Source organism: Bubalus bubalis, chromosome 8 (genome assembly GCF_019923935.1).
Source record: "Bubalus bubalis isolate 160015118507 breed Murrah chromosome 8, NDDB_SH_1, whole genome shotgun sequence".
NCBI lineage: Eukaryota > Metazoa > Chordata > Mammalia > Artiodactyla > Bovidae > Bubalus > Bubalus bubalis.
Genome location: NC_059164.1, coordinates 86,398,417 through 86,419,019, shown reverse-complemented (window position 1 = coordinate 86,419,019; position 20,603 = coordinate 86,398,417). Strand labels below are relative to the sequence as shown.

Sequence of the window (20,603 nt, the reverse complement as noted above, 5' to 3'; positions counted from 1 at the left end):
AATCTTTCTCAATTTGAGTTTTATTCCATCCACTTTTACCACACCTGGTGACAGTACTACCTAAAGACGCTAGAGTGTGTATCCAACTGTTACCATAGAAACTCTCCACCAGTATGCAATTTACCATGTCTAACATCTGTACTTAGTCCAGAGGTTAATCATCACAATTTATGACAGCTTTACAGTACATTGTTTCATCTCATATCTCGTTGGTTTCTTTTGATAATTTCCTTATATTATTTCAGGAGACAAACTAAACTACCTTTGAAGAATTGATTAGTGCCATGATTAACTTTCTGTTTAAGACTAGTTACCATACTTTTGTGTTATGATGAACATTAACTGAAGAGAATCAAGTATAACTCAGTTTTAAAGCAAGCCTCCCAAGCCTTGGATTTGGTTACATAATTGATTGAAAGCATGATTTCCATTTAATCCAATTGATAACTCTGTGTTACCCCCACAGTTAACTGAAGATATGTTATACCAAGAGAAAACTATATGGAAAATATAATTTTATAAAAATAAGAAACTAGATATTTAATACTAGCTAGATCTGCAGATGGTGATTGCAGCCATGAAATTAAAAGATGCTTACTCCTTGGAAGGAAAGTTATGACTAACCTAGACAGCATATTAAAAAGCAGAGACATTACTTTGCCAACAAAGGTCAGTCTAGTCAAGGCTATGGTTTTTCCAGTGGTCATGGATGGATGTGAGAGTTGGACTGTGAAGAAAACCGAGCACCAAAGAATTGATGCTTTTGAACTGTGGTGTTGGAGAAGACTCTCGAGAGTCCCTTGGACTGCAAGGAGATCCAACCAGTCCATCCTAAAGGAGATCAGTCCTGGGTGTTTATTGGAAGGACTGATGCTGAAGCTGAAACTCCAGTACTTTAGCCACCTGATGTGAAGAGCTGACTCATTGGAAAACACCCTGATGCTGGGAGGGATTGAAGGAAGGAGGAGAAGGGGACGACAGAGGATGAGATGGCTGGATGGCATCACCGACTCGAAGGACGTGAATCTGAGTGAACTCCAGGAGTTGGTGATGGACAGGGAGGCCTGGCGTGCTGCGGTTCATGGGGTTGCACAGAGTTGGACACGACTGAGCAGCTGGACTGAACTGAACTGGACTGAGATAGCATATTCAAAAGCAGAGACATTACTTTGCCAACAAAGGTCTGTGTAGTCAAGGCTATGGTTTTTGCAGTAGTCATGTATGGATGTGAGAGTTGGGCTGTGAAGAAAGCTGAGTGCTGAAGAATTGATGCTTTTGAACTGTGGTTTTGGAGAAGACTCCTGAGAGTCCCCTGGACTGCAAGGAGATCCAACCAGTCCACTCTAAAGGAGATCAGTCCTGGGTGTTCTTTGGAAGGAATGATGCTAAAGCTGAAACTCCAGTACTTTGGCCACCTCATGTGAAGAGTTGACTCATTGGAAAAAGACTGTGATGCTGGGAGGGATTGGGGCCAGGAGGAGAAGAGGACGACAGAGGATGAGATGGCTGGATGGCGTCACCGACTCGATGGACGTGAGTTTGAGTGAACTCCAGGAGTTGGTGATGGACAGGGAGGCCTGGCGTGCTGCAATTTATGTGGTCGCAAAGAGTCGGACACGACTGAGCAACTGAACTATGAACTAACTATTTTCCTTTTTTACTTTGGTTCATGAGAGAATTTTAAAATGAAATGTTTTCCTACAGAAAGATCAAAACTGTCTCCTTTATAATTTATTTTTATTCATAAATTCAAGAAATATAGTAAAGTAGTACATGGTGAAGTATGTTTGCATAAAATATTTTGAATTGTGCTGATCAGACAGAAGTAAATAGTGAAGTAGAAAAGAAGTAAATACTCAGGGTCTTTGCAGCCTGTGTTTGAAAATGGGATAATCCCTAAGAGAACATTTCCCTTTCATCGAATTTATAGCCCTGGAGGGATTGTAGGGTTTTTTTCTTTTTTTTAATAAAAATTTTAGCAGGTTTGCCTGTATGTTTTTTCACTGTCAATGTATAGTCTGTTTGTGGCTTAAATTGTTATTGTAAGTATTATTTTTACTGGTAATAGTATTTGCTAGAAAATTACTTATCCATTTATGTGTGTAATTTGAAAAAGCTTATCACATTAAATAATATATGAGTTATATTTCATGAGAAAAATACTTCATAAATTCATTTTTGAAAATATGATTTAATTACAGAAATGAACTATTGACTCAATTTTTTCATGAACTTGTATATTTTATTTAAAGACTGTACACCTATTATTTTAAAATAAGAATTTCCTTCTATAAACCTTTATAGTAAAAGGGGAATTATGGATTTTTTTTTCTCTGAAATATCTGCATATCATGTTCTCAACAGGTAAACCATTAATGGGTGTTATTTTTAACATCTTGTTATGACCTTCTCTGGTGAAAGAAATAATGAATAAAATTCAGCAGATATTTTTTAAAACTATAATTTCCTAAAGGTGATGCTAAAAACTTTTTTTTTAAATGGAGAGATGAAGATTCTAAGATAAATTCTTTAAAATATAAAATATGATTTTATAATGGGTGCCTTGCAGTTTTCAATATTCTGCCTTCACATTTGAGATAATTTCACATTATCATATATTTAACTATATTAAAAGGCGATCAGACTTAAGAATAAATACAGGAGAAGATGGATTGTCTCATTTCTCAGTTCAGGAAAAGCAGTTTAGTTCAGTGTTAAATGCAACTAATTCTAATTTACCACATGTAATGTATTTAATCATTCAGATAAGCAATTATTAAATGTAAAAGAATATATATGCCACTTCCTCCAAGGACAGAACCTCATACCTCACATCATTGATGAGTGGCCATTCATTGCTTCCTTGCTGCATTCACCTTTTGATATCCTTCATTGATGTGAGATATAAATTAGTTTCTGTATCTTTTTTTTTTTAACATGTGATTCTGAAGACCCTTCAGCTTGAATTATATACTTCTTCCATCCACAAATATGGCTGAAAGTTGAACTTGACATGGATCAATATGATCTGGGCTAAATATCTAAATGTGACTGATTATGTTAGCATCATGTCCACAGATCAATATTGAGTTTTATTATGAGCTGGACTCTATCATTGGGTGTAATCAATAAACTTTTGTCTCCTTTCCTATTGCAGTTTTAGGGTTGGACCATCTAGGTTTTTAAAAACTACATTTAGCTTACATTTAGAACTGTGCTGCTTGTGATGACCAGAAATGAGATCTCTCTGTGAATTTTAAGGAACAATGGAGCCTTAGCCCGACCATTGTGAGGAGAGCCCACTTTTAGCTTGATAGATGGTTGCTTGCCCAATATGCGCAACATCTCTTACGGAGCTAATGTAGTAACACCCCAGCACTCCTTTGGGGTGGTGTGTGACTCGCTGTCTCTATCGTTAGTAAAGGACTCACCATTGAAGACTTTGACAAAACATACCATTAATGAAGGCAATCATAAAAGCTTGCCTTTTGATAAACCCGCAGGGTCTACAGGCGTTGAAAGATGCAATCTGTGAAGAACAATGAATTTGGGCCTTTGATTGAAGTGCCATTTGGGACGTTGTGCTTTGTCTGCATATTTGCACAAGCATGATGTTCCCTTTTTCATGTCTCTTAAACTTGAAGCCTGGAAGCATTCATTGCCATTTCTACATTAAAGTTGGTCCCATTAAAAGCTCCCTACAAAAAAAAGGCTGGAAGTGATCCAGCTGAAGCAAGTGTGTTCATTTCTGCCCTAGTTTGCCATTTGGAAAGCAGGCTTCTAGCCATCGTTGTTATTTTTTTTTTATGAATAGACCTGGGCTGTTTTCCAGCTCAGTAAATATATACTTAAAATATATCAACTTTTCTTAATATTGGGGTGGGATGGGATTATTTCTGTGGTAGATATTTGAAGTAGCTTTGAATGAAAATAGAATTTCCTCCTTCCAACTGATTGGCAGGTTTTTCCCTGACATTTTTATTTAGGCTACAAAAAATATTGTGTTTTATGGTTTTTGCTGAATTCGTGGCCTCATACTTTATGTAGTGCAAAGTATTTATCTGTTATGAGACATTCATTTTGTGTTGTTCAAAAACCTCATTTTCTATTATTATTAAACCAGAAAAATAAAGGTTCATGCTTTTCTGAATTCACAGATGCAGACCGTTTTCAGAAACATGGTATGGATGAGTTTATTTCTGCAAACCCCTGCAAGCTGGACCACGCCTTCCTGTTTAGAATACTCCAGAGGCAGACTTTGGATCATAGGCTGAATGATTCCTATTCTTGCTTGGTAAGTACAAACCTATCTCATCCCCTATAGGTTAGAGTGAGAGATTTTTTAAAGTGAGAAATACTTGTTATGGGGCAGCCTTTTATCCCTGACTCATTTAATAACTATAGATGGAGTTAGGGATAAAGGATTCCAATCAATTGCTTCCCAATTTGAAAATTATACACTTGAAGATCACTGCTGTGCCACTCAATAGCCAGGAGAAAAGACTCGAACAGACGCTGAACTGTGGTTTCTTGGTCCCTCTGGAGAGGTGGAATGAAAATAGAAGGCTTTACTAAAGACTAAAAAAATAACTTCTGATAGTATTTACTAACACCTATACAGACATTTTAAGGTTTAAATTCTGCTCACCAAATGGTGATACCATTCATGTCTCTCTCTCATTCCTACAAAGACTACCTAAGTGACAGGGGAGAGTAACCGTGTAATACACAACATTATGACGGCTGTGTGTAACAGAGGAAAGCTTTAGTTTCATCTAACCCTCCAAAAATAATTGGAATTACTTTATTAAAAAAACACATTAAGAGTAGCTAAACTGCTACTTTTTGTTTAAACCAGCCAAAATTTGGAATGCAAGGTATAATTTACAATTAGAAGGGAAGGAATCCTTGACTCCTTAGAATGTGTGCATTGAACTATAGCCTAAAAATCTCTTGTGCCTTTAAATCCAAAGATTTATTTTGTTGGTGGGCAATTCCTCTGAAATTCCTCTGGCCAGAATCTTCATTTTTCTATCACCACTTAGTCTCTTGGCTACTGAACATGGTAGCTGCATGCAATACAGTTACTCTGTCTTTAAGATTTTAGACCGGACATACTCTAAGCTCATCAGAGATGTTTCAACAGACAGGAAGAAATGGAATAACTTACTGCCATGATTATGCTGATGTTCATTAATTCATTTATAGACTTACTATTAAGTACCTGTTATTCAGCATGCAGTTGTGTAGCTTAAACCCAATCCAGCCCAAACTTTATAATTAGAGAGTAAAAAAACAAGTCATCACAAAACCCTCATCTGTGTTTCCGGGGACAAGCACACATAGATTGATCATCAACAGGAACACTTTCCTCTTGGATTCCACTCCATGGGGTTAGTTCTTGAAATGTCAGAAAGTCATTTTGACCATGTGGATGACCTCACAGGCCACATGGAGTGTGAGGAGAACACTACAGTGTATTCAACTGGACCTCGAGGGCAGGTGTGGTTAGAAAGAGCGTTTGCGCTCGAGATGACCCTGGATGTTAACAGGGCTCAGCAGCTGATTTGCACTGTGGTCTTGAGCAATTCTCTGAACACCTCTCAACTTCAGCTTCTGTATCTATAACATGGAATCATAATAACTAGCATGCATGATAGTTCTAAATAGTAAAGATATATACAGTGTGTCTAGTACAGTGCCTTCACCACACCACAGTATTATTCCAGTATTTTTTCTCCTCTTCCTTCTTTTAAAAAATTTTATTGAATTTTAGTGCATTTTATTTTTATCTCATCTTTCTGCATTTAACACTCTTCTTTTTCTTCTCTTTCGTGATTATACTGCCCCTTTTGAAACCTCTCCATCCCCCCCCCTTCTCTTTTTTAATCTTGAATTAATCCATATAATCCACTGAAATACTTTGTGAACCGACTCTCCCTAACCTGGCCCTCTCTTGTTAGCCAAGCTCATGTACCCACCCTAACATCTCTTTTCAAGAGAACCAGAAACTACTGCTGTAAGACATTAACTTTGTTATATTTGTCACTGAAAGACAGTAGAGTGAGAACAATATCCAAACTATTTAAATACCAATATAATAATTTAAATACCACTGCTAAAACTTAGTGAAATTCTCTTAGTTCACTTTATACAGTGCTTTTGGAAACTAGGTGATTTCAGTTATCGGGTCTGCTTTGCCATTTTCTTTTTAATTGATTCATATAGAGATTGAAGTCTGTTGGAAGGTTATTCTTTGCAACCCACATTTTAGATGCCGTGAATAAATTTGACTAATTGTGAGTGACAGAGGAGAAGAGCAGATTGCCCCTGCCTCGCTGTGGCAGTAAAGAGAGGATGGTGTTAAGCTGTCAGTGGCCCAAACCAGTTCCAAAATTGATGGCATTTGCTGTTTTATTTTTTTTTAATTTAAATTTATTTATTTTAATTGGAGGCTAATTACTTTACAATATTGTATTGGTTTTGCCATACTGCTGATAGAAAAAAAAATTGTCAAAAGACACTGTAACGCATTTTCTGTTTACAATACCTAATAGTGTCTGCAGAAAAGTGAATTCTGGTACAGAAAAAATAATAATTTTTTTCTGTTGTTGTTCTTCCTTTTGCAGGGATGGTTTAGCCCTGGCCAGGTCTTTGTGTTGGATGAGTACTGTGCCCGTTACGGCGTGAGGGGCTGTCACAGACATCTCTGCTACCTTACAGAACTAATGGAACATTCGGAAAACGGTGCTGTCATTGATCCAACCCTGCTCCATTACAGCTTTGCATTCTGTGCCTCTCATGTGCATGGCAACAGGTATTTTTACTTGCAAACACACAGTGAAATGTGGAGGGTTGAACTTGGGAAGAGAGAAAAACGTGCTTTGCCATCATCACCTAGTAACAGATTTTAAATAGCAAACACTTCTTGCAAGAGGGAAAAAAAAATAACCCACAAAGGAAAAATGTACATCAATATGCTGTTGATTTAGGTGGGCTGCACTTTATGTTTCTTTTTGCCATTAAAACCACTTGAAACACAGAGTATCTGTGAGATTAGAAGTTGCCTTTTAGTTCTTACGCACCGCCTAGTACTAGGCTCTGCCTAGCTTGAGTGTCCTCTGGATTTCTATTGTAATGCATATATATGTTTGGGTAGGGTTTGTGGGCAGGTTTGTGAATACCTAATGATTCTTGCTTTTCCATGGTGGAATGTGTTCATTGATAAAGCAAAATAAATAATGGGTTGATGTAGGTCTCCTCCCAGCCCCTTCGCTGATCCACACTTGAAGAACAGGTATCCCCTTTTAGCACTCTGAGCCAGTGACCTCACCTCTTGTTTTACCAAAATAGCAAAATATTATATAATGCAGGCCCCCACAACTATGTATCTCTGAACTTAGGTCTTTCTTTTATATTATTTACTCTCTTCTCCCAGTCTCTTTCCAGGGAAACTCTGCTAGCGGGGGCTCCTCCCGTAAAGGAGGTAGCTCTTATCATTGTACCTTGCCTCAACCATTCTTTCATCATCACCTCTTTATTTTCTTTATATATATACACATGTGTGTGTGTGTGTGTTTTGGCTGTGTCGGGTCTTAGTTGCAAGCTCAGTAGTTTTGACACACTTGGGCTTGGTTGCCCCCAGACATGTGGGATCTTAATTCTCCAACCAGAGATCAAATCCACATCCCCTGCATTGGAAGGCAGATTCCTAACCAACTAGACCACCAGGAAAGTTCCTGTCTCCCTCTATTTTATTTCCATTCTTCCCACAAGCCTAAGCCTCACAACATAACAGAACAATAACACTAACCATGTGAGGGAGGGCAAGCTGCTTCATCTAGTTGTGTCTCCACTTACCTGTCTCTAAGAAAGATAGAATAGTATCTCTCTCAGAAATCCTGTTGTGATAGAGATTCATCAAGCACTTAGAACAGTGCCTGGCTTGGGAGTGGTGAAAAGAATGTTCAGTTCAGTCGCTCAGTCGTGTCTAGTTCTTTGTGACCCCATGGACTGCAGCACGCCAGGCCTCCCTGTCCATCACCAAATCGCGGAGTTGACTCAAACTCATGTCCATTGAGCCCGTGATGCCATCCAACCATCTCATCCTCTGTCATCCCCTTCTCTTCCTGCCTTCAATCTTTCCCAGCATCAGGGTCTTTTCCAATGAGTCAGTTCTTCGCATCAAGTGGCCAAAGTATTGGAGTTTCAGCTTCAGCATCAGTCCTTCCAATGAATATTCAGGAATGATTTCCTTTAGGATAGACTAGTTGGATCCCCTTGCAGTCCAAGGGACTCAAGAATCTTCTCCAACACCACAGTTCAAAAACATCAATTCTTTGGCACTCAGCTTTCTGTACAGTCCAACTCTCACATCCATAAATGACTACTGGAAAAACCATAGCCTTAACTAGAAGGACCTTTATTGGCAAAGGAATATCTCTGCTTTTTAATATGCTGTGTAGTTTGGTCATAACTTTTCTTCCAAGGAGCAAGCATCTTTTAATTTCATGGCTGCAGTCACCATCTGCAGTGATTTTGGAGCCCCCCCAAAGAAAAGCATGTTAAGGGATAGTTTACATTGTCTAAGTATGATTATCCTGTCAAGCTACCTTTCCATTGTTCTCTTCATCTTCCCCACAAAACTCCTCTCACCATTTCCCCCATTTGGCTCCCAGCTCCTCACTTTGTTGGTGAGCTTACTTGAAACGGATCTCCTTCTCCAGCTCCTCCCTCTTTACTCTCATGGGGAAGTCAGTGCTATGGAATTCATAAGTCCCTGTGCTTCTGGTAAAGGTTGCTCATTTTCCCCAATGTAGCTATTTCAGCTCTCCTCTTTTTATTTTTTTTTTTCTGCCACTTCTTTTTTAATAATTTCTCTAGACCCCAAGTGTAGCATGGTATTTTGTTTTTATATCTGTCCTTGAACTTGCTCTCTTGTCCTGAAAATTTTTTTCTACTTCAATGAAAAATTCTACCTTTGTGGTCTTGCCACTTTCCACAGCTTTAATGCTGACCTCTCTTTATACAGATAATGCCAACTAAATTATTCTCTTAAGCTATCGGTCTCTATCTACAACTGGCAGCTTGACTATTCTGCTGCTGCTTTAAAATCTCCATGTTTAAAGTTAAATCCATCATCTCATAAAGCCAGCTCCTATACCTCTCTGAGCTCCTAGCAGAGTGCCTAACAAAAAGTAACACCTGAGCACAAAATCTAAGTGTTCAGTAAACGTTTGATGAATGAATGAATGACTTTATTATTTGTGTTAATGTCTTTTCCAGTAACAGCCTATCCATCTTCCATTTGTCTTTTCCTTTTACTTCCCTGGTGGCTCTGCCTGCAATGCGAGAGACCTCAGTTTGATCCCAGGGTGGGGAAGATCCCCTTGAGAAGAGAATGGCTACCCTACTCCAGTATTCTTTCCTGGGAAATCCCATGGACAGAAGAGGCTGGCAGGCTACAGTTCATGGGGTCGCAAGGAGTCAGACACTACTGTGCGACTAACACTAACTACAGAGTTTAATCACTTTTCCTGTTACCCCAAATTAAACCCTCTGCACTCAGCAAACTTTGAGGGATTGGGTGAGATGCCAGGGCAAGCATGAGACAGTCAGGATAACCGGATGACTAATGTTTGATAGGCAAAGTAAGGGGCTGTTGTAGTAAAAACGGTCTCTTCTCTCTCCAGGCTCTATCTTAATTTCTCCTGACCAATGGGTTTCAAAAGCTAGGCCTCCAAGTTTAGGCAGCAGTCTGGAATGTAAGAGGACAAGAAGGTTGCTGTGAAATAGACAAGCCCAGAAAGCACAATAGGATCAGCATGTTTTAGTCATTAACACAGAAAGGTGAAATTAAAGTGAGAACATTAAGTGGAAATTTTAGCTAATGTGCCCCCGAAAATGCATGTGTTTGAGACACATGTTAATGGAAAGTTGCTGAGGTAACTGGGAGCTCCTGTCACCGCATAGGAGGCAGCGTGATTTGAATCTGCAGGTTGCTATAGTTACTTCTATTCTATAAACTATTGTTTTTCTTATGGTGGTACACCGTAAAGTGAAATGTAAGGTATGTTTATATGTTCACGCGTATATTATACTTACTATTACACATTAAGGGCTTCCCTGGTGGCCCAGACTGTAAAGAATCTGCCTGCAATGCCAAAGACCCAGGTTCAATCCTTGGGTCAGGAAGATCCCCTGGAGAAGGGCATGGGTACCCACTCCAATATTCTTGCCTGGAGAATTCCATGGACAGAAGGGTCTGGCAGGCTGCAATCCATGGGGTTGCAGAGAGACATAACTGAATAACTAACACTTTCACTTTTCATTACACATTAAATCCATTTTCCAGGTTAAAATGTGTACATATGCAGGTATCCCTGGGTGAGGTTTTAGAATAGTCAGTTTCAATAGTCAGTAGTCAGTTTCTGATTCAGCATTTAGGTCAGATATATCTTAAGAAAAAAGAAAGGAAAGAGTATAGGTTTTAGGGAAATTTGAACCTCAGTTTAGGGTAAAATGTTCCAAGATAACCTTAAAGACATAATACTTACTATGATGTTTGGAGTCTAACAAATGTCACTCAGAAATGTCATGCTGTCACAGTAAAAGAAATAAGAGGCAGAAGAGCTCTACTTGAACCTTGGCTCTGAAACTTACAAACTGAGCCATGTTGCGCAAATTATCTAATCTTTCTGAAACTGGGCATTATCATATGGAAAAAGGGAAACACTAAGGTGAAGATCCTGGGTAATTACAAAGTACAATATCAATATGGATTGGACATTATTCTAATGTTTGCCTTTGTCAGCCAGCCAGAAGCATGTGAATTGTGAGAGGAAAAAAAAAAATGTGAAAAATAAGAAGTTATACAGGGCTTCCCTGGTAGCTCAGCTGGTAAAAATCTGCCTGCAATGCAGGAGACTCTGGTTCAATTCCTGGGTCAGGAAGATCCCCTGGAGAAGGGATAGGCTACCCACTCCAGTATTCTTGGGCTTCACTTGTGGCTCAGCTGGTAAAGAATCCGCCTGCAATGCAGGAGATCCTGGTTCAATCCCTGGGTTGGAAAGATTCCCCTGGAGAAGGGAAAGGCTACCCACTCCATATTCTGGCCGGGAGAATTCCATGGACTGTATAGTCCATGGGGTTGCAAAAAGTTGGACACAACTAAGTGACTTTCACTTTCACTGCAGGCTCACTCGAAATATTTCAGTGTGTATGTAATTACACTCTTAATTTCTTCACCGATAGAAGTTTCTGGATTTTAGCAACCTCCTCTTGTGAAAATAAACTTCTCTCATCCCTGTCTGTGGTGTCTGATATTTATCCAGACTTCCATTAAAAACACCGTCAACATCAAGTCTGACTTTTCTACAGCATTGGCCAGATTCTCTTGTGATCATTTTTCCTTCTGTCAAGACACAGCCTCAAAGAGTCACTTTGCTCATTACCTAACCTGCCTCTGTCCAAAATTCAAAAAAAAGGAAGACTGTCTTTTGTTCAGGATGGACGCAAACGACAGCGGTGCTGTCTGGCTCTGAACCATTTCCAGGAGCCATGCTGTCACAAGGCACTCAGCACCGTAGGCGTGTGCATTCCCAGCAGACCCAGCATCTCTGAATAGCACTCTGAGTGTTTCAGGAGTAAGAGAATAGAGTTCAACAGAAGAGATCTGGCTGGTACTAAGACCCAAGGAAGAGAGAGAGAAGGAAAGGAAGACAGAGAAAAGTGAGTCAAGGACAGAAAACCGACCCACTCCTGCAGGATGCAGCGTGCTTGCCTCACATGGCCATGAAGAACACGGCCCCACCCGCAGCCTCGGCGCCACGCAGGGCTGTTGGCCAGGAGAAAAGGGACTTTCAGAGACAATGCATGTTGGGCAGAGTTCTAGGCTGATGTACGGGCTTAGGCATCCTGGTTTTGTGAGCAGGCTGAGGGTGGAGAAACTAAAGCAAGAACACAGAGGGCTTTTGTGTCCCTGTTTGATGTGAGAAATGCAGAGGAGGCCCTGACTCTTGTGTGATCCAGTAGGGCCATCTTTGAGCTGCTGTGTACCCGACAAAGGCCAGCTCAGCTCTGCAAGCTTTTCAAGTCCAGGGAGGACAACGTGACTGCAGTGGATTCTAGATCATACCACAGAGTAGTACACAGCCTTCATGGGTATCAGTCAAATCATTGTATCAGGATACCTCCGTCTTCAGAGACAACATTTCCCCTTACCTGTCACTTCAGAAATCATGCCTCAACTTCCTGCTTCTCATTTTAGAGACAGGGGTGCACATTTGGAGTCAAATCATAGAAAATTGCCTCAAATAGTCTCATGGAGAATTTTCATTACCACTTCTTAATTCTGATCTTTTGATATATGACTTAGAGAAATTAAGTGTAAATATCACACCCATTATGAATCTAGAGACTCACTTCTGGGACAGGGGAGCAAGCAGATAAAATATCATAGCAAGGTGAAATTTATACCATGTGGCTGACCTGACAGATTTTATCCCAGATGCTACATGTATAGAAGCAGAAAGACAATTAGCAATGAGGGCCTTTTAAATACACACTGAGGAACTTCGTGCGAAATAGATGGGGAAACACTGGAAACAGTGTCAGACTTTATTTTGGGGGGCTCCAAAATCACTGCAGATGGTGACTGCAGCCATATAAAAGATGCTTACTCCTTGGAAGGAAAGTTATGACCAACCTAGATAGCATATTGAAAAGCAGAGACATTACTTTGCTAACAAAGGTCCGTCTAGTCAAGGCTATGGTTTTTCCAGTGGTCATGTATGGATGTGAGAGTTGGACTGTGAAGAAAGCTGAGCACTGAAGAATTGATGCTCTTGAACTGTGGTGTTGAAGAAGACTCCTGAGAGTCCCTTGGACTGCAAGGAGATCCAAACAGTCCATTCTGAAGGAGATCAGCCCTGGGTGTTCTTTGGAAGGAATGATGCTAAAGCTGAAACTCCAGTACTTTGGCCACCTCATGCGAAGAGTTGACTTATTGGAAAAGATTCTGATGCTGGGAGGGATTGGGGGCAGGAGGAGAAGGGGATGACAGAGGATGAGATGGCTGGATGGCATCACGGACTCGATGGACGTGAGTCTGAGTGAACTCCGGGAGTTGGTGATGGACAGGGAGGCCTGGCGTGCTGCTATTCATGGGGTCGCAAAGAGTCGGACACGACTGAGCGACTGACTGAACTGACTGACTGATACAGTAAAGTTCACTCTTTTGCTGTATGGTTCTTACAGTTCTGTCAGTTTTGACAGATACATTGAGTCATCTATTCACTACCCTAGTGCCAGTTCTGTCACCCTAAAAGTTCCCCTGTGTGCTCCCTTCTATAGTCAACCATTTCATTAAATTTTGTCTTTAAGTTTATTATTCCTTCCTTCTACTTTCTTGGGTTATTTTTTTCTACCTTCCTAAATTAACTAATTAAATTCCTAAATTTAACTCATTAATAGTCATCTTTTCTTCTTTTTCTAAAATAAGTATTTAAGGTTCAATTTCCACTAAGTACTGCTTTTATTACATATATGCATTTTGATAATGTATCTGATTAAAATTCATTGTAAGTAATTCTAACTTTCCATTATAATTTCTTCTTAGACACAGAGTTATTTATAAGTATATTTTAGAATTTCTACAAAAGTGAATCTCTTTTGGTTAGAAACTTGAAAATTGATTTCTAACTTAATTTCTTTGTGTTCAGAGAATGTAATCCATGTGATATTGATTCTTCATAACTAGAGACTCCTTTATGGCCAATTATGTGTTAAATATTATAAATGTTTCATCTTGCTTGAAAAATATATATATTTTGTAGCTTGGTGGGGCAAGCAGGAGTTGTGTGGTTCAAATCTTCCAAACTCTTACTGATTTTTTGTGTACTTGATCTGTAAGGTTATAACCAAGGTGAATGGAAAGCTGCCCCTACAGTCGTGGTTTCTTCCTCTGCTTCTACCGATTTTTGCTTTCTAATTTTAGGCTGTTTATTAGGTACTTTCAGGTTTAAAAATTATTAAATCTTGGCAAATGGCAATTATTCTCATGATTTAGTGACCCCTTTCATAATTAATAATGCATTTTACATTAAAGTTTCTTTAGATGGTTATTAGCATAGCCTTCTTTTGGCATTTGTCTGATATATGTTTATTTTTTTAGTGTCGTATTGACACTGCTGTACTCTTATGTCTTATAAATAGCAAACTAGATTCTGATTTAACTATCTAGTATAATAATTTCTATTTTTAATCATTTTAGTTCATTTACGATTATCAGATGTATTGATATAAGTAAATGCATTTCTACCATTTTATTTGAGACTCTTTTTGGCTCATGAGTCTAAGTTTTCTGTTTCTTTATTGCCTCCTTTTTGTTTCATACAGGTTATTTTCTTTTTTTTTTGTTTCCTCCTCATTTACAGTTTTCACCATTTGAGATTTTACCTTGTATATTGCTAAAATTTTAAATCTTATGCTAATCAGCAAATTTCCTCTCATTCTGGAGAGTGGAGAGTGCAGAGGCCTTAGAATACTTGTGTGTGACTTAAACCCTTATCCTGTCTAGTAGTTTAATTTTATCCTTACTTGTTTTCTAATATTAAGCATTAGACATTATTTTATTACTTTTATTATTTTATACTCAATACTTGCTTCAATTTATAAATTACATTTTTCCCAAAGTATATTATTAAAATAGAATACCTATAGATCACGAATTTTTATTTGGAGTCATCTTTGTTTCATTGACATTTTTGAAAGAAAATTTTGCTTGTTATACATTCTACTTTGTTATTTTCTCTCCAAACTTTGAAGGTAGCACTCCATTTTCTTCTGACTTCCTTTGTTAAGAAGGCTTCATTACCATTCTTTGAAGGGGAATTTAACTTAAGACTTTTAAGATTATTTTGATTTTTTATGTTTTGTGGATGAACTGTTGTATGACTACATGTGGATTTCTTTTTAAAGAATTCTGTTTGGGATTTCTGTGGATTTCTGATCCACATGCCCTGATATTGGGTAGGTATAAATTTCTTGTGGAATTTTACCTTGATTGGGATATGAAGATCCATGCTTGTCATCAGTTCTGGAATATTGTAATCTCTTTAAGTATTGTCTCCCTCTAAACTTGCTCTCTCTTAAATGCCAATTAACCATGTATTAGGCATTTTATCTTCTATATCTCTGAATATGTCTAATATATATTCTATCTACTTATTTCTCTAGCTTCATTCTGTGTAATATATTTAGTTCTATCTTCTAGTTCAAAACTCAGCAAATTTTTTCTATAAAGGGCCAAATAGTAAACATAGGAAATATTTTGGACTTTATGGGCAATATGGTGTCTATCACAGTTACTTTACTCTTCCTGTAGAGCAAAAGGAGTCAATGGACAGTATGTAAATGAATGAGTGTGGCTTGTGTTCTGTACAAATTTTATTCACAGAGATAGGTGGGGGGCTGTAGTTTTCTGACCCTTACTCTACTTCCACATTTCTCAATAAGCTGTGACATCTGCCTTTTGATCCACTCATTAATTGTTAACTTCCATTTTCTAGGTGTGTTTATCTGTTGTTTCTGCTGATGTTTTTGCCATGGTCACTGTTTGCTTATTCTACTAACACTTTTTGTAGTAAGCACATATTCTTGGATTAATCTGAGGAAATTCTAATTCAAGGCCCAGGTTGAGAATGCTTTCTTCCCAAAAGGACTTGCTATTGTTTTCACTTAGTGATACAGGAGCTCTCTTATTTTTCATCTTAGAAATTCCTCGATTGCATGGGTGGTACCCAGTTTATGAAGCATATTCATAAACCCAGGTACCCAGGCATATTCTCAGGAATGACTCTTTTTATTCAGTCTATGGATGTGCTAGAAACAGACTGATTTCCTTGTTTGCTCTCCTTTGCAAGGATATTTATTTTCTAGCCCATCCTTTCACTGATGGTATAGCCCATTCAAGCGTCCCATTTTTTGCAAACATCTCAGGTTCAGCAGCCCCTAGAGATGGTCTCTCGGAGAAGACAATGGCACCCCACTCCAGTACTCTTGCCTGGAAAATCCCATGGACAGAGGAGCCTGGTGGGCTGCAGTCCATGGGGTTGCTAAGAGTCGGACACAACTGAGCAACTTCACTTTCACTTTTCACTTTCATGCACTGGAGAAGGAAATGGCAACCCACTCCAGTGTTCTTGCCTGGAGAATCCCAGGGACGGGGGAGCCTGGTGGGCTGCCGTCTATGGGGTCACACAGAGTCAGACACGAATGAAGCAACTTAGCAGCAGCAGCAGCAGTAGAGATGGTCTCTGACTCATGGTGCATCCATCCCCTTGAATATAGCCATGAAAGTGAAAGTCGCTTAGTTGTGTATGACTCTTTGTGACCCCTTGGACTGTATAGTCCATGGAATTCTCCAAGCCAGAATACTGGAGTTGGTAGCCTTTCTCTTCTCCAGGGGAACTTCCCAACCCAGGGATCGAACCCAGGTCTCCCACATTGCAGGCAGATTCTTTACCAGCTGAGCCACAAGGGAAGCCCAAGAATACTGGAGTGGGTAGCTTATCCCTTCTCCAGCGGATATTCCCAACCCAGGAATCAAATGGGAATCTCCTGCATTTCAGGCAGATTCTTTACCGTCTGAGGTGTCAGGGAAGCCCCGAACATAGCCATAGACCTCCTTGAAATTGACATTTGCCTCTAAAGCAGCTCTGGTGTTCACATCCCCCTTCAGTTTCAGCTTCTAGTTCATTTTTTTATTTTCCTGCCCTTAGGAAAATTTTTTCCTTTTTTGTAAGTATAACATAACACTTAATAGTATACCTATATTTTTATTCAGTGTTTAGGTGCTTCACAATGAAGAGGGATTTGGAGTATCGTGTCAGCCTACTAGGAGCAAAAATTATGTGATAAAACTTGCATTTTGAGAAAAATATTTGGATATCTCTAAGGAGAACCTCCTGAGCTTTTCTCCCTAATCCTTCTGTTTCAAGCAGCACCTGATTAACTGCTGCTCATCCATTGCATCTCTGCTTAAATATCATTCCCAAACTACATCCTTACCTAAAATTCAAATTACAACAGAGCTTTGTGTTTATGTCCTTCTTAACGTAAGGTACACTTACTGTCTGATTTTTCTGTTTTGTGCCTTTCCCTATTATAAACTCTGCTAAGGCAGGAGACATTTCTGCTAGCTTTGTATTTTGTCACCAGGACCTGGCCAGTACTCAGTAAATATTCGTTGAGTAAGTTAAATGAATGACATTGGACCATCTATTTACAGATTTTATAGGTGACATGTTGGAACACTTCATAAATACAGCTCACAATTAAGTGTTCTTAATGAACCAATTACAGTGAGTTTTCTGGCCCTTGGAAAGACCCCATATAACCATCAATATTGTGTCATTTTGCTGCATAGAAATCAATGACTTAAAACAATGAAAAACCCATATATATATATATATATAATTGAAAGTGATTATAACAAATGATAAAAGACCACAGTTGATAAGGTCAGAGGGAAATTAATAATTCCATGTGCTATGGGTCAGAATGTAAGCTGATAAGTGCTTTCTTAAGAAGCAGTTTTGCGATATATATCAAATGCCTGCAAATGTCATCTTATTTGTCTTAACTCAGGCTACCATGACAATATATCATAGACTACATGGCTTAAAGAACAGAAATGTATTTTCTAACAGTTCCAGAGACTATAAATCTGAGTTCAGGATGCCAGTGTGCTTGGGTTCTGAGGAAGACCCTCTTCCTAATTTGCAGATGATTGCCTTCTCTCTGTGTTCTTATGGAAGAGAGAGAGAGAGACTCATTCTTCCTCTTTAACAAAGCAACCAATCCAATCAGATTTCTGTCCCAGCCCTAAGACCTCATTCCACCTTAAGTACTGCCTAAAAGACCTGTCTCCAAATACAGTAATATTGAGGGTTGGCACTACAGCTTGTGAATTTTTAGGGAAATGCATTTTGATCCATAGCACCGTTTAACCCAACAATATACTTTCAGGAATTTATCCTATGGAAACAATCAGAGCTTAAAAATATGTAGTGTAAGATTGGTTACTGCAGCTGTATTTATGGTCATAAAAAAATGGAAAAAGTCTAAATTTCTACTAATGGAATATTGAATAAATAGATTGTGGTATATCCATATAATGAAATACCATACTTCCATTAAAAAGCATATCTTAGGATATTTAAATGATGTGAGAAAATGTTTATACTTCATTAAAAGAATCAAATTATACATCAGAATGTGTAGTATATGTATAGATTTATAGAAAGAAGACTGGGTTATATTTACAAAATGGCATTATCAGTTGTTTCTGATTGGAGCATTTACAAAAATTTTTGTCTTTGTTTTTTTCTGAATTCTCCCAAATTATGATGTATATATAGTTCTTTAATTTTTTAAAAAAGTGAAGCAACTGACAAGTAACTAATCTCAAAAATATACAAGCAACTCCTACAGCTCAATTCCAGAAAAATAAATGACCTGATCAAAAAATGGGCCAAAGAACTAAATAGACATTTCTCCAAAGAAGACATACAGATGGCTAACAAACACATGAAAAGATGCTCAACATCACTCATTATCAGAGAAATGCAAATCAAAACCACAATGAGGTACCATTTCACGCCAGTCAAAATGGCTGTGATCCAAAAGTCTACAAGCAATAAATGCTGGAGAGGGTGTGGAGAAAAGGGAACCCTCTTACACTGTTGGTGGGAATGCAAACTAGTACAACCACTATGGAGAACAATGTGGAGATTCCTTTAAAAACTGGAAATAGAACTGCCATACGACCCAGCAATCCTAATTCTGGGCATACACACAGAGGAAACCAGAATTGAAAGAGACACGTGTACCTCAATGTTCATCGCAGCACTGTTTGGAATAGCCAGGACATGGAAGCAACCTAGATGTCCATCAGCAGATGAATGGATAAGAAAGCTGTGGTACATATACACAATGGTGTATTACTCAGCCATTAAAAAGAATACATTTGAATCAGTTCTAATGAGGTGGATGAAACTGGAGCCTATTATACAGAGTGAAGTAAGCCAGAAAGAAAAACACCAATACAGTATACTAACGCATATATATGGAATTTAAAAGATGGTAATGAGAACCCTGTATGCGAGTCAGCAAAAGAGACACTGATGTATAGAACAGTCTTTTGGACTCTGTGGGAGAGGGAGAGGGTGGGATGATTTGGGAGAATGGCATTGAAACATGTATAATATCATATATGAAACGAGTCGCCAGTCTAGGTTCAATGCACGATACTGGATGCTTGGGGCTGGTGCACTGGGATGACCCAGAGGGATGATATGGTGAGGGAGGAGGGAGGAGGGTTCAGGATGGGGAACACATGTATGCCTGTGGCAGATTCATTTTGATATATGGCAAAATCAATACAATATTTTAAAGTTATAAAAAAAATTTTTTAATAAAAAAAATTTTTAAGTTATTTTTAAAAATAATATTAGGTATTGATTAGATATAATACTTATATCAGAGAACACTGTTAACCTTAATTCTCTTTATTTTTATTTTAAAATCCTCTCAATATTTTATTTTTCTTTAACTCAAGAATTGTGTGCAATAATGATTTTAGTTTGGTTCTAGGAGAGACCAGTTATGAAATACTTGATAACTATCCTTTACTTGCCTGTTTATCACTACTTTACCATAAAAACTAAGTCACAAAATTGCATATCAAATTCCTGCTCTTTTTGTAGAAGTATCTAAAACTTCCAAAGAAAATAGCATAAAGTTGGAAATTCAAATATGGAAAGGATTAGGATGGAGGAGGGTTTGGAAAAAGAGAATATGATTTTTAAATTTAATCTCCAAGATATTTGCACCTAGAAAATTGGTTTCGTCTATTTCAGTGAATGTATAGGTGTAGAATTAATATCTGCTTCTAGATATTTAAAATTTCAGGGGAAGTGAAAGAACACTGATTATGTATTGTATGGCCATCTAAGTGATATATCCTTTTGTCTGAAACAACAGGAGGTATTATAGGTTAGAGAACAAAAATGAGAGGTTACTGTTTTCTCCCTCAGCTTCTACCATTTCTCATTCTCGCACTGTGTCTTTCTTTTTTTTTTTTTCATTCTGTTCACAAATGGATATTGGTGGGAAATACACGAAGTACAAAGTGACTTTCACCTGCTGTGCTGCAGGGAGAATTGACAATTCAGAAAGACCACCCTCCAGGTGTCTCTCCCCTTCTCACTCTCTCTGGTGGAAACCAGGATGTCGTATATCCCTCATCAGAGAGGCCAGGTGAAAAGCAGCCAGTAGGAAACTCAGAGGCACCATGAACTTTATCATTTGCCTACTCTGTACTTGTAAAATATCTTTTACCACAAACCACCAAACTGCCAACATAAGCAAACTTCCCTGAGGAATTGGGGAAGGAAGAGGTGTGTGAGGAGGGGAAAGGAAATCTCATCAATTTACCAGACTTTTCTATGCAGTATTAATTCCTGGGGTATTTATTCAACCCACAGATTTCCCAAGCACTCTGGTGCAGGTGGTATGCCCACTGCTAGAGATTATAAAGC

General features: G+C 38.5%; 1 protein-coding gene across 19 annotated transcripts in view; it reads left to right on the top strand.

Moving 5' to 3' along the window:
- CADPS2 (calcium dependent secretion activator 2) overlaps positions 1-20,603 on the top strand; it is a 591,939-nt gene that overhangs the window by 413,118 nt on the left and 158,218 nt on the right. For all 19 annotated transcript variants that reach the window (XM_045166445.1, XM_045166444.1, XM_045166437.1 and 16 more), the window contains exons 12-13: positions 4,158-4,294; positions 6,630-6,817. In XM_045166445.1, the coding sequence (XP_045022380.1) occupies positions 4,158-4,294; positions 6,630-6,817 (325 nt within the window). The remainder of the gene's footprint in view (positions 1-4,157; positions 4,295-6,629; positions 6,818-20,603) is intronic.